General features: G+C 50.2%; 1 protein-coding gene across 1 annotated transcript in view; it reads left to right on the top strand.

The window, feature by feature from the left end:
- The first annotated feature begins 590 nt into the window (after positions 1-590).
- Positions 591-23,200, top strand: part of ACYP2 (acylphosphatase 2) — a 249,968-nt gene continuing 227,358 nt past the window's right edge. Inside the window, exon 1 of the mRNA XM_082249289.1 lies at positions 591-751. Within this exon, the coding sequence (XP_082105415.1) occupies positions 637-751 (115 nt within the window). The 5' untranslated portion in view covers positions 591-636. The remainder of the gene's footprint in view (positions 752-23,200) is intronic.

A 23,200-nucleotide genomic window follows, 5' to 3' on the forward strand; every position in this document is an offset into this window, starting at 1 on the left:
CACAATAACTTTTGCGCAAACCAATCAAAATACGCTTATTGCAATTTTGTTTTACCAAAAATCTGTAGCAGAAAACAAAATTGGTTTGAAATGATGAAAAAAATGTGATTTTAATTTTTTTTTTTGGGAATGTCATACAGCAGAATGTGAAAAATATAGTCTTTTGTTTTTTTCAGAATTGTTGCTCTTTTTTTGTTTATAGCGCAAAAAATAAAAATCGCACAGGTGATCAAATACCACCAAAAGAAAGCTCTACTTGTGGGAACAAAAGGACATCAATTTTATTTGGGTACAGCGTCGCACGACCGTGCAATTTTTCCATTAAAATAACGCAGTGCCGAATCGCCTGGTCATTAAGGGGGCAAATCCTTCCAGTCCAGAACTGGTTAAGGACTTGAATTGTTAATCATCTGGAAAAGCAGGACTCAGCGGTACAAAGTGTCCTGGTCAGCACTGATAGAGCCCTTTGTTCAGAGCGGTCTGGGACTGCAGCGGTTAAGACGAACGAGTGCCCAGATGGTCGCAGGACTGGCTGCAGTCACGCTCCCCCCCCCCCCCCCCCCTGATTGGTGGCTCCTCGGCGTGGTGACACCTGTAAGATGAGATGTGACACTTTGGAGCTCAGCTGCTGCCTCCATGCGTAGAGCCTGGATCCTGGCGCTCGCTTTCGCTTGCATAACCATGTCTGGCCTGGCCAAAGCCTCCAACGCTCTGAAATCTGTAGATTATGAAGTTTTTGGCCGTGTTCAGGGTAGGTGGGAATTTTTAATGCTTGATTTTCATTCGACGGAGGAGCGGGCTGACATTGACAGCGTTCCCGGGAGCCGAGCAGATTAGGAAAAGTCAGCCAATGTCTAAACATAGCCGGTTGTAGGGAGTTATCCGGGCTGAATACAGAAGAGGGGAAATAATTGGTGCTGTGGAGGTGTGCGGAATCTTTCCGAAAAATAATCCATCCCGCCATAAACCTAAAGCTCAACTCCGGGCACATATAAAAGATACATTATTATCAGATCTGTCATTATGCAATTACAGGAGGGAATATGGCCTAATACAATTGTAAAGTTGTATTAACCACTTCTGGACCGGAAGGTTTTACCCCTTAATGAGCAGGACATTTTTTGCAATTCAGCATTGCGTTATTTTAACGGAAAATTGCGCGATCGTGCGACGCTGTACCCAAATAAAATTGATGTCCTTTTTTTCCCCACAAATAGAGCTTTCTTTTGGTGGTGTTTGATCACTTGTGCGTTTTTTTTTTTTTTGCGCTATAAACGAAAAGAGAGCGACAGTTCTGAAAAAAATATATAAAAATGTTCTCATTCTGCTATATAACAATCCCCAAAAAAAAAACTTTAAAAATCTAATTTTTTCATCATTTTATACCAATTTGTATTCTGCTACATATTTTTGGTAAAACAAAATCGCAATAAGCGTATTTTAACCACTTGCCGACCGCCGCAAGTAGATATACTGCCGCGGTCAGCCCCTCACAGGCAAAGTGACGTATATAAACGTCACTAGCCTGTGAGGCTCTGGGGGGCGAGCGGGCGCTGCCGGAGGCACGCTCCCGCGCGGTCACAGACCCCCCCCCACGCGTGTGACCGGCGGACCCGATGTCCGCCGGTCACTCTGCGATCATTTAAAACAGGGGTGGCAAGGTATTATTTTGGGGGGTCAATATACAAAGTGTTCAATTACACTAAAAATAAGTTTCCTGTGTGTGCTGCCGCGTTATGTTTTGTTTTGGAGCCGTTTGGAGCACGAAGGAGTTGCGTGTCAGCTTAACCAATGAAAAGTGTAGCAGCAACACGTCCCCCATATAGACCTCCCCCCGTACAGTAGACCAGGGTGAGGTGAGGTCCTGTCCCCCATATAGATTCCCCCTACAGCAAGCCAGGGTGAGGTGAGGTCAGGGGACCTCACCCTGGCCTACTGTACGGGGGGAGATCAATATGGGGGACAGGACCTCACCTCACCCTGGTCTACTGTACGGGGGGAGGTCTATATGGGGGACCTCACCTCACCCTGGTCTACTGTAAGGGGGGATCTATATGTGGGACCTCACTTCATCCTGGCCTGCTGTAAGGGGGGAGATCTATATGGGAGACGGAACCTCACCTCACCCTGGCCTGCTGTAAGGGGGATCTATATGGGGGACCTCACCTCACCCTGGCCTGCTGTAAGGGGGGGATCTATATGGGGGACCTGGTCCCCCATATAGATCCCCCCTTACAGCAGGCCAGGGTGAGGTGAGGTCCCCCATATAGATCCCCCTTACAGCAGGCCAGGGTGGGGTGAGGACCCCCATATAGATCTCCCCCTTACAGCAGGCCAGGGTGAGGTGAGGTCCCCCATATAGATCCCCCCTTACAGCAGGCCAGGGTGAGGTGAGGTCCCCCATATAGATCCCCCCCTTACAGTCAGCAGACCGGGCATTGGGCAAGGGCAGGTTCCCCATAAGATAGATCCCCTTTCCTTTACAGACTTCTCACTACTCAGTCAGTCACTAGTACAGTCAGACAGTACTACAGTAGTAGTCTCTTACCTACCTTTTGTAGTGACCAGCATGCCCCCCATCAATGTAGTGACCAGCATGCCCCCCATCAATGTAGTGACCAGCGTACTCCCCCATCAATGTAGTAACCAGTGTACTCCCCCATCAATGTAGTAACCAGCATACCCCCATCAATGTAGTGACCAGCATACCCTCCCATCAATGTAGTGACCAGCGTACCCTCCCATCAATGTAGTGACCAGCGTACCCTCCCATCAATGTAGTGACCAGCATGCTCCCCATCAATGTAGTGACCAGTGTACTCCCCCATCAATGTAGTGACCAGTGTACTCCCCCATCAATGTAGTGACCAGCATGCCCTCCATCAATGTAGTGACCAGTGTACTCCCCCCATCAATGTAGTGACCAGCATGCCCTCCATCAATGTAGTGACCGACCAGCGTACCCCCCCATCAATGTAGTGACCAGCGTTCTCCCCCCATCAATGTAGTGACCAGCATGCCCTCCATCAATGTAGTGACCAGCGTACTCTCCCATCAATGTAGTGACCAGCATACTCTCCCATCAATGTAGTGACCAGCGTACTCCCCCATCAATGTAGTGACCAGCGTACCCCCCCATCAATGTAGTGACCAGCGTACCCCCCCATCAATGTAGTGACCAGTGTACTCCCCCATCAATGTAGTGACCAGTGTACTCCCCCATAAATGTAGTGACCAGTGTACTCCCCCATAAATGTAGTGACCAGCGTACTCCCCCATAAATGTAGTGACCAGCGTACTCCCCCATAAATGTAGTGACCAGCGTACTCCCCCATAAATGTAGTGACCAGCGTACTCCCCCATAAATGTAGTGACCAGCGTACTCCCCCATAAATGTAGTGACCAGCGTACTCCCCCATAAATGTAGTGACCAGCGTACTCCCCCATAAATGTAGTGACCAGCGTACTCCCCCATAAATGTAGTGACCAGCGTACTCCCCCATAAATGTAGTGACCAGCGTACTCCCCCATAAATGTAGTGACCAGCGTACTCCCCCATAAATGTAGTGACCAGCGTACTCCCCCATAAATGTAGTGACCAGCATGCCATGTCCCCTTCAATGCAGAGACCAGAGAGACTTACCATCCTAAGGTAGAAGAAGAACACAGCCTGACACAGACACATCCATCCCACATGTTCAGTCTGTGAGTCTGCAGGCCTGCAGCTAGTTCTCTTCGTGACCGAGCGGTGAGCGCGGCACAGCGAACCAATCACGTCGTGAGTAGCGGCACAGCGAACCAATCAGGTGTGCAGGCACGCGTGATTGGTTAGCTGTGCAGCTGCTCACGGCGCCGCTGCTGCTCACCGCTCACCGTCACAGTCAGGAGAACTAGCTGCAGGCGCGGAGGCGTTCAGCACAGCCAATGAGTGCAGAGGCGTAACTAGAACCTTCAGGGCCCCGGTGCAAGAAACCATGAAGGGCCCCCCCTTACCCCCGGGGGGCGACCCAGCCCCATGCGTCACCCCTGTACACCTGAATAGGAGGGGCAGCATATAGAGGAACTCCTGCAGCGGAGAGGGGATTGGATCCTGCTGCCCCTCCTATCCAGGTGTACAGGGATGAGGCATGGACCCCCTGGAACATGGGGTTGGAATGAGTCGAAGGGGTGGTGGTAGTGATGGGGGATGGAATGGGATCAGTGGCAGCAGTGGTGGGGGAGATGAGATCAGTGGCAGCAGTGATGGGATGAGTGACAGCAGGGATGGGATGGATGGGATGAGTGACAGCAAGGATGGGATGAGATGAGTGGCAGTGGTGGTGGGATGGGATGAGTGGCAGCAGTGATGGGATGGGATGAGTGGCAGTGGTGGAGGGATGGGATGAGTGGCAGCATTGATTGGATGGGATGAGTGGCAGCAGTGATGGGATGGGATGAGTGGCAGCAGTGATGGGATGGGATGGGATGAGTGGCAGCAGTGGTGGGATGGGATGAGTGGCAGCAGTGATGGGATGAGTGGCAGCAGTGGTGGGATGGGATGGGATGGGTGGCAGCAGTGGTGATGGGATGGTATGAGTAGCAGTGGTGATGGGATGGTATGAGTAGCAGTGGTGGTGAAGGGGGTGGGATAAGTGGCAGCAGTGGTGGTGGTGAGGGGGGTGGCGAGTGGCAGCGGTGGTGATGGTGAGGGGGGTGGGATCAGTGGCAGCTGAGGTGGGATGGGATGAGTGACAGTGGTGGTGGGAAAAAAGGTGGGATCAGTGGCGGTGAGGGGGGTGGGACTAGTAGCAGCACTGGTGCTGGTGAGGTTGGGATTAGTGGCAGCGGTGGTGGTGAGTGGGGTGGCTGCAGTGTTGGTGAGTGGGGGGATGGGATTAGTGGCAGCGGGGGTGGTAGGGGGGTGGGATTAGTGGCAGCGGTGGTGGTGAGGGGGGTGGGATTAGTGGCAGAGGTGGTGGTGAGGGGGGTGGGATTAGTGGCAGCGGTGGTGGTGAGGGGGATGGGATTAGTGGCAGCGGTGGTGGTGAGGGGGATGGGATTAGTGGCAGCGGTGGTGGTGAGGGGGGTGGGATTAGTGGCAGAGGTGGTGGTGAGGGGGGTGGCAGCAGTGGCAGTGAGAGGTGGTGGGATTAGTGGCAACGGTGGTGGTGAAGGGAGGTGGCAGCAGTGGCAGTGAGGGGGGGTTGGGATTAGTGGCAGCGGTGGTGGTGGTGAGGGGGGTGGCGTGGCACCAGTGGCAGTGAGGGGGGATGGATTATTTGCAGTGGGGGAGCCATCCCCCCATCACCACAGATCTCAACTCTATCCCCATCACCTCTGTTGTAGTTCTGACTATATGTATATATACTGTATACAGCCCTCAAACTTTCCAGAGGTGGAGGAGCATGGGTTCAGTTGCACTTACTTGGTCATTAAATCGATTCCTCCCCAGTTTTCCTGTACCTCCAGAGATGCCTGTGTGTCACACATGGGGTCTCCTTGCAGAGGGGAGAGCTCCTCCCCCTTTAACTCTATTGGAGTCAGCTAGTCAGCTGACTCTGTCAGTGTTCAACTCCGCACATAGGTCGGCTTCTATAGACAGATAGGCTAGGTGGGCGGAGCGGGGCGGTCCAGGCTCCAGTATGGTGCTGCTTAGCTTAGTCTCCCCTCAGCGGCCGGCCGCACAGCCATCCCCCCCTCTCTGCACGGCGGAACGGACAGGCGGGAGGACAAGCCCCTAAACAGCAGCACAGCCAGAATGGGCAGGCTACTCACGGTGCGAGAAGGGTGTAGTTCCGCCACACACTTGTAATGTTTCAGCGAGCGGGGTGGCAACAGGGGTGGCAAGGACTTTGTCTGGGGTGGCAATTGCCACCCCAGCTAGCCCTTTGGCTCCGCCACTGCTCGGCTGTCCGGGACTTTCCCTCCTGATTGGCTGAGACACAGCAGCGGCGCCATTGGCTTCCACTGCTGCCAATCAAAGTCAGTTAGCCAATCAGGAGAGAAAGGGGGAAGGGCCGAATGGCAGCTCCGTGTCTGAATGGACACGCTTGCTGTGGGGGCACTCAACAGGAGGTAGGGGCCAGGAGAGCCAATGAGGGACCTGAGAAGAGGAGGATCCGGGCTGTTCTGGGCAAAACCAACTGCACAGAGGAGGGAAGTAGAACATGTTTGGGATTTATTTATTTTTTTAAAAACACGAGAATTTACAATCACTTTAAACCCAAAACCCAACATTTATTATATTGCAGCTTACCAATTTTTGAGGATAAGGGAAATTTGGCGCAAGCAAATGCCAGACACTCAGATCTGCGCTTTGGGTTTCACTCTTATTCTTCAAAAAAAAACTCCAATTTTTAGATCTGATGGCTGCACTAGTTTTCTTTTTTTTTGGGCTTTCTTCTATTTTCATCTGGTGATCCAGCCAGCAAGTCTGTTGTTTTTCACAAGCACACGCTCTCCAGCAGAATGTATCAGTTTACATGGATGAGCATTTACCAGGGTGAATTAAATGATCAGCTTTTATTTATTCATGCAAAACCTTTATCCCAAAGGGAAAAAAGCTGCTGAAACCGATTATAAAGTGTGATCTGGAGTTTGGCTTCCATTTGTTAGTGTAATTAAATCTGCTAATACATGTAACGCTTCCCTCCCCCCTCCTCCTCCTCCCCCTCCCTAGACTGTCAATGCTTGCTGTCTGCTGTGCCTCATGTGGTCATTTCTCCAGAGTGTTTCACTAATACTGGAGGTGTGTTACTGGCCAGATCCCCAGGTGAAAACAGAGGGGGAAAAAGCCAAAGAAAAGAAAACAAATGCAGCCTCCACATCTAATGATTGGTAAGCTGCAATATATTACATGTTTGGGTCTAATACCGCTTTAAATGCAAGCAAGGCAAGCACCTGAATTCGACCTGAAATCAGTCTCTTGCCATCCCTGTACAGCAGAGCACAGACTGGGGGAGGGAGAAGCAGCACAAGAAACCAATGAGTTGTGCTGCAGAAAAAGGAGCATGCTGATAGGAGGAGAGAGCAGAGGGATAGTTGAGTTCAACAGTCTACAGCTTCTCTTTTTACTGTCTTATTGCAGGGTAGGGGGTGGGGCAGAGACCTGTAAGTATTTTTGACCTACAGCAGAGAAAAGATAGGTCCCGTCTCCTGCCAGTCAGCTGTGTGGCAGAGCTGTATAACTCTCAGGACTGGATAAAGATATTATTACTATTAACCACTTATGGACCAGAAGATTTTTCCCCTTAATGACCAGGCCATTTTTTGCGATTCGGCACTGCGTTACTTTAACTGACAATTGCGCAGTTGTGCGACGCTGTCAGTGGTGTATTTTGGTTTTGAGCTGCCCTAGGCAAGACTAAAATTGGGCACCCCCCTCCCCCTCCTTTGCAAATTTGCCCCATCCCTTCCTGTTTAACGGATGTCACTCCCTCCAAAATTGAAGGACTACAAGTCCCAGCAAGAACCCCTGAGATCTCACGAGAGTTGGGTGAGAGGGGGAGAGAGGGAGAAGGTGGTGGGAGAGACAGTGGTGTATTTAGGTTGTGTGCTGCCCTAGGCCTGACTAAACTTGGGCACCCCCTAATTTAAATATGACCCACCTCTTCATGTAAAGGCTACACCCCTTCCTGTTTATGACCCACCCTGTCATCTGAAAACCACAGACCACAACCCCAGTATATCAGTGCCTATAACAGTGCTGCCTTATCATGGCTGCCTCATTAGTGCCCATCAGTGCAGTTTATCAGTACGCACCACTGCCGCCTCATCAGTGCCCATCAGTGCAGCATATCAATGCTGCCTTATCAGTGCAGCCCCATCAGTGCAGCTTATTAGTGACAACTCATCAGTGGCCATCAGTGCAGCCTTATCAGTGCCCATTAATACAGCTCATGTCACGGGATTAGTAAGATTACTCCTTTCTTTTATGAAATTTGGACTTGTGTTTGCTGCCACTGATGGTAATCATAGGATTATTTCATTTATTTGTATAATGACTAGGAAGTAATCTTACTAATCCAGTGACATATTGCGATAGCACATATGGAGGTGAGCAGGTCCAAAATATTGCCATCATATACAATTAAAAGTCTTAAAGAGGAAGTAAACCCTAGAAAAAAAAAACCTGTGAAGACAAAGGCATAATGAGCTAGTATGCATCGCATACTAGCTCATTATGAAATACTTACCTTAAAACGAAGCCCTCAAAGTGCCACCCGCTCAGCAACAGGGCGGCCGACATGTCCGTCAGCCCTGCTTCCTTGTTCGTGTCCTCCGTCCATCTGATTGGCCGGAGGCGCGATTACATCACTCCCGCGCATGCACGCGGGAGCCGCCGTTCACGGCACAGGGCTCTGAAGGAACGGCACGATGACGTCATCGGCTGCATGCACTGTAAATATCTCCTAAACGGTACATGTTTAGGAGATATTTATAGCACCTATAGGTAAGTCTTAACATAGGCTTACCTATAGGTGAATGTCAACAAAGTGGGTTTACAACCACTTTAATTGTATATGATGCAATTCAGAATGCTCACTCAAGGACAAGGATGTTTAAAGAAATGAAATTATATTATTGACATGATGCCTACCATACCTGGGGGTGGAGGAGGATAGGTGGAGCATTAGACTGTAGTGCCACACTTATTAGCATTGGCAGCCGTCGGGCCAGTTGTATTAAGGGTGGTCGGCGGCCGGCAATCTGTCCAAATGTCCTCACCAGCCGGTATTATACCGGCAGGTAGTAGTGTGACTGCTTTACGGGGGTGCCAGACTGACTTGCCTCCTGGACCCTGCCCTCTGGCCCAATTCGCCCCATAAGGCTGGCACTATACTAAAAGTGTAGCGCAAGCCAGCGGGGACCCTTTTCATGCGGAAGCCAGGAGGAGGCTGTTTTTTTTTTTCGTGCAGTTTGCAGCTTTTTTGCTGCCCCCTGCAAAGTGCCGCCCTAGGCCTGGGCCTTGTCGGCCTAGGCCAAGATACAGTACTGGTCACACCTGGTGACCCTGATTCCCTTTCACACCAGGGAACCTCCATGTCACACCCAGGTACCCTGATCCCCTGTTCTGGGGACACTCACTGGGCGGTATGAAGAGAGTGGCCCGCACTCTGCCCTCCTTCACCGTGATCCTGCTGATTCCTTCTTCTAGGATGCTCCTCTTCTGGACCACAGTGCTTACCACAGCTCCAACCGGCTTCTGGTGAAGGGAGAAGCAGCAGTTGGAGAACTCCGCACGTCCCTAATCCCCAACCTCCTCAGAACATTCCGGTGCCTCGTCGTTTCTGCTCCAGTAAAGGTGCCGTCCTCCAGTGCCAAGCTTGGGGTCAGGGTCAGCTCTCCTCTGCTCCCTGCTTAATACGACCCAGGTAAATGAACGGCTGCCCACCAGCTCAGTGCAGAGAGTCACTTCCTGCCCGGGGTTTACACCACTCAGCTCCAGCCAAAGAGGATCATCATGCAGGCAGCACTCCTGTGAGCTCCCTTCCTGCCTCTTGACCCCCCCCCCCCAACAGTGGTGGAAAGCCAGGGCCTGGTAGTTCAGCCACTGCCTCAGACACCTGGCATCTTCCTCTGTCCATTCTTCCTCCCCCACTGCCGCCCCCTCCCCTCAGCTCACAAGGATCATTCATGATGGACAGAGAGTGCCGACTCATGGCTGCGCCCCTAGGTTGCAATGCGCCCTAGGCGGCTGCCTAGTTTGCCTAGTGGAAGCACCGGCTCTGAAGATGAGGCATCTAGCGGTATGTGGGCTTTGCCAATTTTTACAGAAGATTTGTGAAAGGCTTCTCTGCCATTATCTCACCCATCACCCAGTTGACTCACCAGCAGGTTCGGTTCCAGTGGTCTCAGGAAGCTCAAGTAGCATTTAACAAACTAAAGAATTTTTTTATTTCTGCACCTGTTCTACAGCAGCCAGATCCGGCTTTGCCCTTTGTGTTATAGATGGATGCATCAGAAGTAGCCACAGGGGCAATCTTGTTCCAATGTCAGGGGCCTAAGGCTCTTTTCCATCCTGTGGCTTTTTCCTCCTGGAAGATGACCCCACCAGAGAGAAATTACGATGTGGGTGATCGGGAGCTGTTGGCCATTAAATTCGCCTTGGAGGAGTGGAGATATTTGCTGGAGGGGGACGCTCATACCATTATTAGAAGGAAAGGAAAAGTCTGTATAAGGCGCTACCTGTTTGAGCAGACTTTAAAATTGTTTCCCCCCATAAAACATAAGCAATAGTGATAAAAAAATAATCTGACAGTGATAAATAAAGTGCTTGTGCTAGAAAAGAGCTAGTGAGGGGAGTGGGTTGACAAGTCCCCCTGAAAACAAAGTGCACAGAGCAAAACAGAATGGTAAGGCTCGGTTCACACTGGGGCGGCACGACTCTGTACTACTTCGGGGGCGACTTGTGCATTCCCATGCACCACGACTTCGGAGCGACTTGCATGGACTTCACATAATAGAAGTCTATGCAAGTCGCTCTGAGGCAGTGGCGTAGCGTGGGTTGTCAGCACCCGGGGCAAGTTAAGTAATTTGCGCCCCCTACACAAATATACTAGACCACTACACTGACCTACCTGATTCCTACACTGACCTACCTGACCACTATACAGACACCTACACTGAGCTATCTTATTCCTGCACTAACCAACCTGATCACTACACTGACCTACCTAATCTCTATACTGACACCTACACAGACCTACCTGACCACTACACAAACCTACCTGACAATTACACTGAACACTACACAGATCTACCTGTTACCTGCACTAACCTACCTGATTACTATACTGGACACCTACAGAGACCTATCGGACCACTACAGAGACCTACCTGACCACTACACTGGCCAACCTAATTACACAAAATTAAATCAATGGGCTGCCTGCTTGCAAAACACAGGTAACAATGTTATAAAGCTAGGCTCATATCCTTTACATCACAATCCTGTCATTACAATAGTGTTCTTAGTCCCCCCTGCACATCACCTGCCTGTCCTCAGCCCACCTTCATATCTCCCCTCCTCCCCTCACATCCTTGTCATCACCCCCCCTTTACATTCCTATCCTTATGCCCCTTTATATCATGCCCCTCCCCCTTCACATTTCTGTCCTCAGCCCCCCTCTGCATTCCTGTCCTTAGCCCCCTTTATATCACCTCCCTTCCTCCTTTACACTCCTGTCCTCATCCCCAGTACCCCCTTACATTCCTGTCCTCATCCATTACCCCTTTACATTCCTGTCCTCATCCCCAGTACCCCTTTACATCCCTGTCCTCAGCCCCAGTACCCCTTTACATTCCTGTCCTCAGCCCCAGTACCCCTTTACATCCCTGTCCTCAGCCCCAGTACCCCTTTACATTCCTGTCCTCAGCCCCAGTACCCCTTTACATTCCTGTCCTCAGCCCCAGTACCCCTTTACATTCCTGTCTTCATCCACTGCCCCTTTAAATAACTGTCCTCATCCCCTACCCCTTTACATTCCTGTCCTCATCCACTACCCCTTTACATTCCTGTCCTCATCCCCAGTACCCCTTTACATTCCTGTCCTCATCCCCAGTACCCCTTTACATTCCCGTCCTCATCCCCTACCCCTTTACATTCCTGTCCTCAGCCCCAGTACCCCTTTACATTCCTGTCTTCATCCACTGCCCCTTTACATAACTGTCCTCATCCACTACCCCTTTAAATTCCTGTCCTCATCCCCAGTACCCCTTTACATTCCTGTCCTCATCCCCAGTACCCCTTTACATTCCTGTCCTCATCCCCAGTACCCCTTTACATTCCCGTCCTCATCCTTTACCCCTTTACATTCCTGTCCTCATCCACTACCCCTTTACATTCCTCTCCTCATCCCCAGTACCCCTTTACATTCCCGTCCTCATCCTTTACCCCTCTACATTCCCGTCCTCATCCTTTACCCCTTTACATTCCTGTCCTCATCCACTACCCCTTTACATTCCTCTCCTCATCCCCAGTACCCCTTTACATTCCTGTCCTCATCCACTACCCCTTTACATTCCTCTCCTCATCCCCAGTACCCCTTTACATTCCCGTCCTCATCCTTTACCCCTCTACATTCCCGTCCTCATCCACTACCCCTTTACATTCCTCTCCTCATCCCCAGTACCCCTTTACATTCCTGTCCTCATCCACTACCCCTTTACATTCCTCTCCTCATCCCCAGTACCCCTTTACATTCCCGTCCTCATCCTTTACCCCTCTACATTCCTGTCCTCATCCCAACTACCCCTTTACAATTCTGTCCCCCCACTACCCCTTTACATTCCTGTCCCCCACTTCCCCTTCACATTCCTGTCCCCCACTACCCCTTTACATTTCTGTCTCCCCAGTACCACTTTAAATTCCTGTCCCCCCTACCCCTTCTCTACCCTGTTACATTCCTGTCCCCCACTACCCCTTTACATTCCTGTCCCCCACTACCCCTTCACTACCCCTTTACATCCCTGTCCTCATCCCCAGTACCCTTTCACATTCCTGTCCTCACCCCCATTACCCTTTTACATTCCTGTCCCCCAGTACCCCTTTACATTCCTCTCCTCATCCCCAGTACCCCTTTACATTCCCGTCCTCATCCTTTACCCCTCTACATTCCTGTCCTCATCCCAACTACCCCTTTACAATTCTGTCCCCCCACTACCCCTTTACATTCCTGTCCCCCACTGCCCCTTCACTCACCCTTTACATTCCTTTCCCCCACTACCCCTTTACATTCCTGTCCCCCACTACCCCTTTACATTTCTGTCTCCCCAGTACCACTTTAAATTCCTGTCCCCCCTACCCCTTCTCTACCCTGTTACATTCCTGTCCCCCATTACCCCTTTACATTCCTGTCCCCCACTACCCCTTCACTACCCCTTTACATTCCTGTCCCCCACTACCCCTTTACATCCCTGTCCTCATCCCCAGTACCCCTTCACATTCCTGTCCTCACCCCCATTACCCTTTTACATTCCTGTCCCCCAGTACCCCTTTACATTCCTGTCCTCATCCCCAGTACCCCTTTACATTCCTGTCCCACAGTACCCCTTTACATTCCTGTCCCACAGTACCCCTTTACATTCCTGTCCCACAGTACCCCTTTACATTCCTGTCCCCCACTACCCCTACATTCCTGTCCTCAGCTTTACCCCATCTTCAGATTCCTGTCCTCAGCCCTCCGCCCTCCCCCCATCTTCAGATTCCTGTCCTCAGCCCTCCGCCCTCCCCCCATCTTCAGATTCCTGTTCTCAGCCCTCCGCCCTCCCCCCATCTTCGGATTCCTGTCCTCAGCCCCCCCATCTTCAGATTCCTATCCTCAGCCCCCCCCCCATCTTCAGATTATTGCCCCCCCCCCCATCTTCAGATTCCTGTCCTCAGTCTCAGTCCCCCCCCCCCCATCTTTAGATTCCTATCCTCAGCCCCCCCCCCATCTTCAGATTATTCCTGTTCTCACACCACCCCCCGCCCCATCTTCAGATTCCTGTTCTCAGCCCCCCCCCCCATCTTTAGATTCCTGTCCTCTGCTCCCCCTTCACAGCTTCCTCCACAATACTCACAGAGCAGGCAGCAGCTGGATAGCTCCGCGTGGACGGCAGCAAGCATGAAGCTAACATCAGAAGCAGGGCAGCTCTGGAAGGAGGGCGGGATCTGCACAACTTTTCTAGGTAACCAGCTTGTGATTGGTTGCTAGCAACCAATCACCTACGGGTTAACTTGAAGTCCCGCCCTCCATCCAGAGCTGTACTGGCTCTGATATTAGCCTCCCGCCGCCCGCCGTTCAGGATGGCTGAGCCTGAGCAGATGGCTGAGCGAGTGGGCTCCTAAATGGCAGCGGCGGCCGCAGGATGCGCCCGGGCGCCCCCCCCAGATTTTGCGCCCGGTGCGGCTGGCCCCCCCAGCACCCCCCACGCTACGCCACTGCTCTGAGGTCGCCCCAAAGTAGTACAGGACCCTTTTTCTAAGTTGGAGCGACTTGTGTTGCTCCTATTAGAATGGATCCTGTAGCAGTCAATGGACCGCGAGGGAGCGCGACTTGTCAGGCAGATAAGTCGCCAGACAAGTCGCGCTAGTGTGAATCGAGTCTAACTGCTCATTAAATAAATAAACAAAAGTGCACAATGTGTCATAAATTTTATTAACTGGTCACAGTGATAAGTGCCAGTGAAAACCGTTTTGATGAACGGATATGGTGACAATAGTACAGTGTTGGTATATACTATAACCAAAATTAGATAAATTGAAGTAAAAACCACCTTATATGGTATAAAATCTCAGTGTCTGTGACAAGTGATTAAAAATGAATAGTGGAGAGTAAGGTGCCCATACCAGTGATGCCCACTTGGTATTGCACTCACCCTATTAATTCCCTCTTCTGGGCCAAATAAATGGATGATCCACCACAAAATGGGAGATGATTGGTCTGGGGTTCCTTGGGACTGTTATGAGCCAGGCCGAGGGATGCCACCCCTCCGATGACAAATATCTGTGATGCTCAAACAGACAATAAAAGACCCCAATGGCGTAGTATACAATTATTGAAGAGAAGCAAGCAAGTAAACACTCATAGTTCGGACCGATCACTATGAGTTCAGGACGCCGGGATGCATCCGCGTTCCACGGCTCCAACCTGCTAAACCGGAAGTGACGTATGACGTGCGTAACTCCTTCCTACGCGTTTCGTCATTCAGACGTCTACTGGAGCGGCTCATACCATTATGATCTTTACCAACCATAAGAACCTCAGAACAGCTAAACATTTAAGGCCCCGGCAAGCCCGATGGGCCTTGTTCTTCTCCATGTTTAATTTCCACAATATGTACTGGCTGGGCTTCAAGAATGGGAAGGCGGATGCTCTTTCCCGAATGTTTCCGGATACCCCATAAATAGTGGAACCAGGTAATATCCTTTCTGCGCAAAATCTTTTGCTCATCCAGCCTGACCTGAAGACAGCAATTAGACAGGCCTCTACTCTTCAGTGCACTGAACCAGAAGTTTCTTCTTTGAAGAATCAAGAGGGGTTTCTGTGGTATCAAGACAAAATTTTTGTTCCACTACAAGTATGACTTCATATCTTAAGGACTTTTCATGACCACAAGCTTGCCGGGCATTTCAGGATACGGAAAACCTCCAAACTTGTTCAGCGCTTCTTCTGGTGGCCCAGCCTGAAGCGGGATTGCAAGGATTATATCAGCTCCTGTATCACCTGTCAGCGCAACAAGGGGTCCAATGTCAAGTCTTGGGGTCTACTGAGATCGTTACCTATTCCTGAGCAGCCCAGGAGAAAGATATCCATGGACTTTATAGTAGACCTGACTCCCTCGGAAGGGTTTACCACCATCTTGGTGTTAGTGAACCGCCTTTCAAAAATGGCTCACTTTCTCCCATGATTGGCGCACCTTCTGCTCTGGATACAGCCAACGTGTTTATCAAACCAGACAACATCGTATCAGACAGATGAGTACAGTTCACTTCCAGATTCTGGATAGATCTCTGCAAATCCTTGTCTATAGAAGTGTGTCTATCTTCAGCTTACCAGAGTATGAAGTAGAGACCATTATGGATTGCCGGAAGAGAGGTAGACAGATTCAGTACCTCATCAAGTGGAAGGGGTATCATCCCTCTGAAGATAATTCTTGGGAGCCCACAAGTAACATGCATGCTCCTAGGCTGGTGCAAGAATTCCACAACAAGTACCCAGAAAGGCTGGTCCGTTTGGGCATCCAGAGGGTGCCCCTTGAGGGGGGGGGGCACGGTCAGGGAAATAGTGGTGGAAGAACTGGCATTGCTGCCAATACTAGAGATAGGCGCCTCAGGTACACTCCCGTACGCATGCATTTTGGCAGAAGAATGGCGAATTGGCGCATGCAGGTGCGCGGCAGCGCAAATCAGCAAACGCGTGTGCGCAATGGCGCACGCATAACATGACAGATGAGGCCATTTGCTGGCCCATATAAGACCGCTGCTAAATCCATCAGATTGCTGGATTGTCATCAGCCTTCCTGTGTTCCTGAGCCTCTGTGTACTTACCTTGGATTTCCTGTTGTGACCCAGCTTGTTCCTGACCTGTCTGATCTCTTCTCCTGGCATTGACCCTCTGGCTTGCTCTGCCAACCTTGCTCCTGTTTGATCACCTGTGTATGACCTTGGCTTGCTTTACGGACTTTGCTTTTACTACCCGCCTGCCTCCCTGTTGTGACCTCAGCCAAGTTCCGGTTTCTGCTACCTGCCTTTGACCCCAGGTGGATTACCCCATTTGACCCTCAGCCTGGCTTCTACTACTGTTTCCTGTGTGCACAAGTTTGCCAAGTACATCTAGAGTTTGCTGAGAGACATCTGTCTTGCTGTGTATCCTGTCATCTCCAGCATCCACCAGGTGATCACCAGCCCAGCTCTTCAGTACCCTGTTGGCAACCTGTGCTTCTTTAGGCCAATGCTGGGAGAAGGTCATCCAGCACCCAGGGCAAGGATCCCAAACTGCGCCCTCCTTCCCTTAGGGTTAGGGTCAAGGCACCCCCCCATCCCTGCAATAAACCATTGCGCCCAGGGCAACCTCCCCTCCTGTCCACCCCTTGTCCCGGCCCTGCTTTGGGCACTACACCTCTTGTACTACCTCCAGGGGTGCACCGCACTTAGCCGCAAGGATCAGGTACATGACAGGCTGCGTCCACATCACAAGGGTTACCAGCTCGTTTTGTCTAGGGAACAAGAGAAACTGTCTTACTTACCTCCCGTATTTTTCGGACTATAAGGCGCACTGAAAATCCTAAAATTTGATCAAAAACCAGCAGTGCGCCTTATAATCCGGTGCGCCTTATATATGAACCTTAAGTATTGAAGGGATCTCAAAACAACTTCTGTTTCACATTGATTGATGAACTCCGATATGGAGGATGAAGAGTTCGAAGGTTTCATGGAAGATTAATAGAGCCGACTGTAAAATAAAGCTGTTTAAAAGTTTAATAAAAGTGAGTGATTTTTCTCTGTATTTTTTTTAGTGTTTTGATTCTTTTTAGGCTGCGTTTAAAGGCTACACAGATCCATGAAAAATGTTTGCAAATTAAGCACCTGCCAGTAAACCCCGTGCGGATCAACGTTGCACAAAAAAAGTGCGCCTTATAATCCGGTGCGCCTTATATATGAAAATAGTTTGCAAATTTACTGTTAACTGATACTGCGCCTTATAATCCGGTGCGCCTTATGGTCCGAAAAATACGGTAATCCTCTGCTACTCCAGAAGATGGCGCTCTGGTGGTGGACTGTCCCTTGGTGTCCTCAGGTCCAGAGCAGAGCTAGTGTAGATAGACCCTGCTCTGGTCTAGCTGCGGGGAAGGGTGGAGGATCGGGTAAGTAAATCGCCTTTTTTTGTTCCCCCAGGCATAAACAAGCAGCCCCACCTCAAGGGATCATTCTTTTTTATTTGCCTGGAGGAGTTGGGCTTTAATTTTCTTCAGCTTTCTCTAAACGTTCTTACATACTGATGAAAATTCAGAAGTACGCTATTTTGATCTGCCTGGTGTTTGCCAATAAAGCACTTTTACTTAACCTCTATGCAACCTATCCCAGCCAGCCGATCCATTAATATTCTGGGTGGGGAGCGCAGAGCCTCTCTGAATAATATTATTTAACAGAAGTGAGAGCGGGGAATCGATACAGGAAATGAACTCATTGCGAGCTTCTAGAATCCTGCAGAACATTTGTAACTGTCCGGAGTGAGGATAGAGCTTTCTAGGTGGGCTACAGTCATTACTTATGTCATTCTCGCAGTCTGTATATAAGATTGAATAATGCAGACATTTATTAGGTGGTCCTGTTGATAATTAAAAGACATCTGTCACCAATCTTTGTCTTTCCCGCTTGGAAAAAAAACTTTTTATTGTATTAGAAATGTTCAGTCTGACTTTTTTTTTTTTTTGTATTGACTTTTGTTTTAAAGCTGAAATACACTATATTATCAAAAGTATTGGGACGCCGGCCTTTACACTCACATGAACTTTAACCTCCTTAGCGGTATTCCTGAGTGTGGCTCGGGGTGGAATTTCAGTGCCATTAGCGGTAACCCCGAGCCACACTCGGGGTACCACCAGGGAGCATCGCTGGATCCTGGTAGAGGTTACTTACCTTGTTCCCGGGATCCCGCGATTTGTCACTGGAGCCCGATGCTGTGAGCCCCAACTTCTGTCTCCTGCGACGTGACGCTCGCAGGGGTGGTGGAACCGGCGGCAAATTTGAAAAGTAAAACACACCAAACACACTGATATATTGTAATCCTATTGGATTACATTACAAAACAAAATAAATCAACATTAGTTTGCCCCCCCAGTGCCCTTGCCTGCAGTTTCACTGTACTTTTTATACATATATATATATATATATATATATATATATACACATACACACATATATATATATATATATATATATATATATATATGTGTGTGTGTATATATACACATATACAGTATATATATATATATATATATATATATATATGTCTGTGTGTGCATATATATATACTTTAACTTATTTATAGTTATTATTATATTGTAATTTATGATTTTGTGTTTCAAATTTTATCATACCCAAGATGTTATAAAGAAGAACGCACAGTAAAAAAAAAAAATCGTATGTAAATAGTTGGTTTGGGCTGCTCGTCCTTAAGAATTACTAGCAAAATAATTGTACCGCTTTCAGCACCTAAAATCGGAAACAATCATACCACCAGGGAGGTTAACGGCATCCCAGTCTTAGTCCGTAGGGTTCAATATTGAGTTGGCCCACCCTTTGCAGCTATAACAGCTTCAACTCTTCTGGGAAGGCTGTCCACAAGGTTTAGGAGTGTGTCTATGGGAATGTTTGACCATTCTTCCAGAAGAACATTTGTGAGGTCAGGCACTGATGTCGGAGAGAAGGCCTGGCTCGCTGTCTCAGCTCTAATTTATCTCAAAGGTGTTCTATCGGGTTGAGGCCAGGACAGTCAAGTTCCTCCACCCCCAGGGCCGGCCTTAGGTGTTCAGGCGCCCTGTGCGAGCTAATCCTGTGGCGCACCCCCCCCCCCCCCGCCCCCTCCCATTTTCTTGCACTTTATTTGACTTTTCTTTTTTTATGATCACTAATAACTTAGCCCCCCTTACATTAGAGACCCTTCTTACATCACAGAGGCCCCCCTTTATATCAGAGACCCTCACAGAGCCCCCCTTTACACCAGAGACCCTCACAGAGGTCCCCCTTTACACCAGAGACCCCCACACACAGAGCCCCCCTTACATCAGAGACCCTCTTACATCAGAGACCCCAACACAGAGCCCCCTTACATCGGCAACCCCCACACAGAGCCCCCCTTACATCAGAGACCGCCTTTACATCAGAGACCCTCATAGAGGCCCCCCTTTACACCAGAGACCCTCACAGAGGCCATCCTTTACACCAGAGACTCTCACAGAGGCCACCTTTTATATCAGAGACCCCCACAGAGGCCCCCCAACACAGAGCCCCCCTTACATCAGAGACCCCCCACACAAAGCCCCCCTTACATCAAAGCCCCCCCACATCAGAGACCCCCCACACAAAGCCCCCCTCACATCAGAGACCCCCTTCACATCAGAGACCCCCCACACAAAGCCCCCCTCACATCAGAGACCCCCCTGACATCAGAGACCCCACACACAAAGCCCCCCTCACATCAGAGACCCCCCACACAAAGCCCCCCTTGCATCAGAGACCCCCCACACAAAGCCCCCCTCACATCAGAGACCCCCCTGACATCAGAGACCCCACACACAAAGCCCCCCTCACATCAGAGACCCCCCACACAAAAAGCCCCCCTTGCATCAGAGACCCCCCACACAAAGCCCCCCTGACATCAGAGACCCCCCTGACATCAGAGATCCCCCACACAAAGCCCCCCTCACATCAGAGACCCCCCTGACAGAGACCCCACACACAAAACCCCCCTCACATCAGAGACCCCCCTTACAACAGAGACCACCCCACACAAAGCCCCCCTCACATCCGAGACCCCCCACACAAAGCTCTCATACACTATGATAGGTCAGCCTGGTAGAGGTGGGGAAGGTTTTCCTGGATACACATTATATTTCCTCTCATACACTATGTTGGGTCAGCATGGTAGAGGTGGGGGAGGTTTTCTGGGCACACACCGGCCTTCCTCTCCCCAGCAGAGCCCTCTGCAATCTGGGAATGAAGTGGATGTAGACAGTGAGAGGAAAGTCCCCACCGCCATGTGCCGCCCTCGGCTCTCTCTCACACTGGATACAGACGGTTCGCTCACACAAAGCCCCCCCCCCGGTCCGGCTCACCTCCCCTCACAGCAGTCCATGCTCCCGCAGGTCCCGGATGGTCTCAGCCAGCTCCACCTCGCACAGTTCCCTCTCCAGCAGCCCGTTCACAACCGCTTGCCATCATCAGCACCCCTACACACACCGCTGCCATCTTCCCGCCACCGCCGCCACTACTCTGCGTCATCACCCTACGCTGCTCAGCCGTGACGTCACTCAGCAGCGTCCGAAGCAGTCTACACGGCGAGACAGGGAAACCATGGTAACTGGATACACAGCTCAGCGCTGAAGAAGTAGGAGACCGAGGCACAGCCGCACAGCGGGAGGTAAGCAGCGGCCGCGGCCTGTGTTAACCCTGTACAGGCCGCGGCCTGTGTTAACCCTGTACAGGCCGCGGTCGCCGCTTACCTCCCGCTGTGCGGCCTGATCATCTGCGAGCTGTGATGGCCGCACGGCGACCCTGTTGCCCATGGCGCCCTGTGCGGCCGCACAGCTCGCACACCCCAAAGGCCGGCCCTGTCCACCCCTAAACTCACCCGTCCATGTCTTTATGGACCTTGTTTTGTGCACTGGTGCGCAGTCATGTTGGAACAGGAAGGGGCCATCCCCAAACTATTCCCAAAAAGTTGGGAGCATGAAATTGTCCAAAATCTCTTGGTATGCTGATGCCTTAAGAGTTCCCTTCACTGGAACTAAGGGACCAAGCCCAACCCCTCAAAAACAACCCCACACCATAATCCGACCTCCACCAAATAATGTGGACCAGTGCACAAAGAAAGGTCCATAAATGAGATGAGTGAGTTTTGGGTGGAGGAACTTCACTGGCCTCAACCCGATAGAACACCTTTGGGATGAATTAGAGCGCAGACTGTGGGAAAACCAGGCACCACTCATCACCTGGCCAATGCCATCCCTGCAGTGAAGCATGGTGGGTACAGCATCATGCTGTTGGGATGTTGTTCAGTGGCAGGAACTGGGAGACTAGTTAGGATCGAGGGAAAGATAAATTCAGCAATATACAGAGACATCCTTGATGAAAACCTGCTCCTGAGCGCTCCAGACCTCAGACTGGGTCGAAGGTTCATCTTCCAACAAGACAACAAGCCTAAGCACACAGCCAAGATAACAAAGGAGTGACTACGGGACAACTATGTGAATGTCCTTGAGTGGCCCAGCCAGAGCCCAGACTTGAACATCTCTGGAGAGATCTGAAAATGGCTGTGCACCGACGCCCCCCATCCAACCTGATGGAGTTTGAGAGGTCCTGCAAATAAGAATGGGAGAAACTGATCCATAGGTGCAGTGCTGTGTAACTGTGGCTTTCCTGTGGGTTAGCTGCTCTTTGCTATAGACTTCTATTATATCCTGCAGGTTTGGTGCACTTTCAGGAAGTGCACCACACCGGCAAGCTATAGTAGAAGTCTATGGCAAAGAGCAGCTAACCGGCAGGAAAGCCACAGGTGCACCGCACTGCACCAGCGGTGCGTGTAATCAGTAATCTGCACATCAATGTGAAGCCGTTTAGTACTGGCTCGCGACAGTAAGGGCTCCTTTACATATACTGTTTGGGGGGCGGTAAAACCCAATAGTTCTTTGTGGCCTGTGACCGGTTACCAAATCACCTAACCACTTCAGCCCCGGAAGGTTTTGCCCCCTTAATGACCAGGCCATTTTTTGCACTTCGTTACTTTACCGGAAAATTGCGTTGTCATGCGAGGCTGTACCCTAATAAATTGATGTCCTTTTTTCCCACTTTTGGTGGTATTTGATCACCTGTGCTATTGTTACTTATTGCGCTATAAACAAAAAAAGAGCGACAATTCTGAAAAAAAAAAACTATATTTTTCACATTCTGCTATATAACATTCCCCAAAAAAAATATTTAAAAATCTAAATTTTTCATCCTTTTAGGCCAATTTGTATTCTGCTATATATTTTTGGTAAAAGAAATCCCAATAAGCATATTTTGATTGGTTTGCGCAAAAGTAATCGCCTCTAAAAACTAGGGGAAAGATTTATTTTATTTTTATTTATTTATTTATGGTTTTACTAGTAATGGCGGTGATCAACGATTTTTAGCGGGACTGCGACATTGAGGCAAACAGATCTGACCCCTAACTGACATTTTTGACACTTTTGGGGGGACTAGTGACATTACAGTGCTAAAAATACTGTAATAATGACACTGGCAGGGAAGGGGTTAACCCAAGGCCGATCAAAGGATTAAGTGTGAGCCTAGGGGGTGTTTACTAACTGTATGTGGGATGGGCTTGTGGAATCAACGCAGAGACCTGTGATCCTAAATAGGAGGATCACGGGCGCTCTGTGTTCATTCCAGAGAGAACAAAGTTCTGCTGTGTTAACAATAGCAGACCGTCGTTCACTTTTCACGGGGAGCGATCGCAGGTGCCATGGATCAGCTTCCCCCTGCCTAATGGGCACGCGCGCCAGCCTGCTGCTCTATATCTGCGACGGGCGGTCGGCAAGTAGTTAAGTGGCCCTTGCTCTTCAAAATTTGGGCACCCCTGATCCACAGGCAGATCCCTAGTGAGGGAGATAAAAAGATCCTTTCCCAGACCAGGAGTTAAGTTCTTCCAGCCCGCGCTATAGCCGAAAGACAGCTACAGCGCGGGCTCTAATTTCCGGGAGGCCGTCTTTAAACGGCCTCCCATTAACAGGCTCCCCGCGCGCTCCCGCGAGCGCGCATCGGGGAAAATCTGTGTCGGCCGTGTCCCTTGGACACAGCCAATCACAGATCGTGGTGAATGGCCAATCACAGCGGCCATTTACCACGTGATCGGACCGTGCAATGAGAGATGATCTCATATGTAAACAGTGGGGGCAGAGAGCTGAAGTTACACACTGCAGAGCTCCACTTTAACCACTTTACCTCCAGTCACATTGCTGCTACTGCAGCAAT

This window comes from Pelophylax lessonae, assembly GCF_965119305.1.
Source record: "Pelophylax lessonae genome assembly, chromosome: 3".
In the NCBI taxonomy this organism is placed as follows: Eukaryota; Metazoa; Chordata; class Amphibia; order Anura; family Ranidae; genus Pelophylax; species Pelophylax lessonae.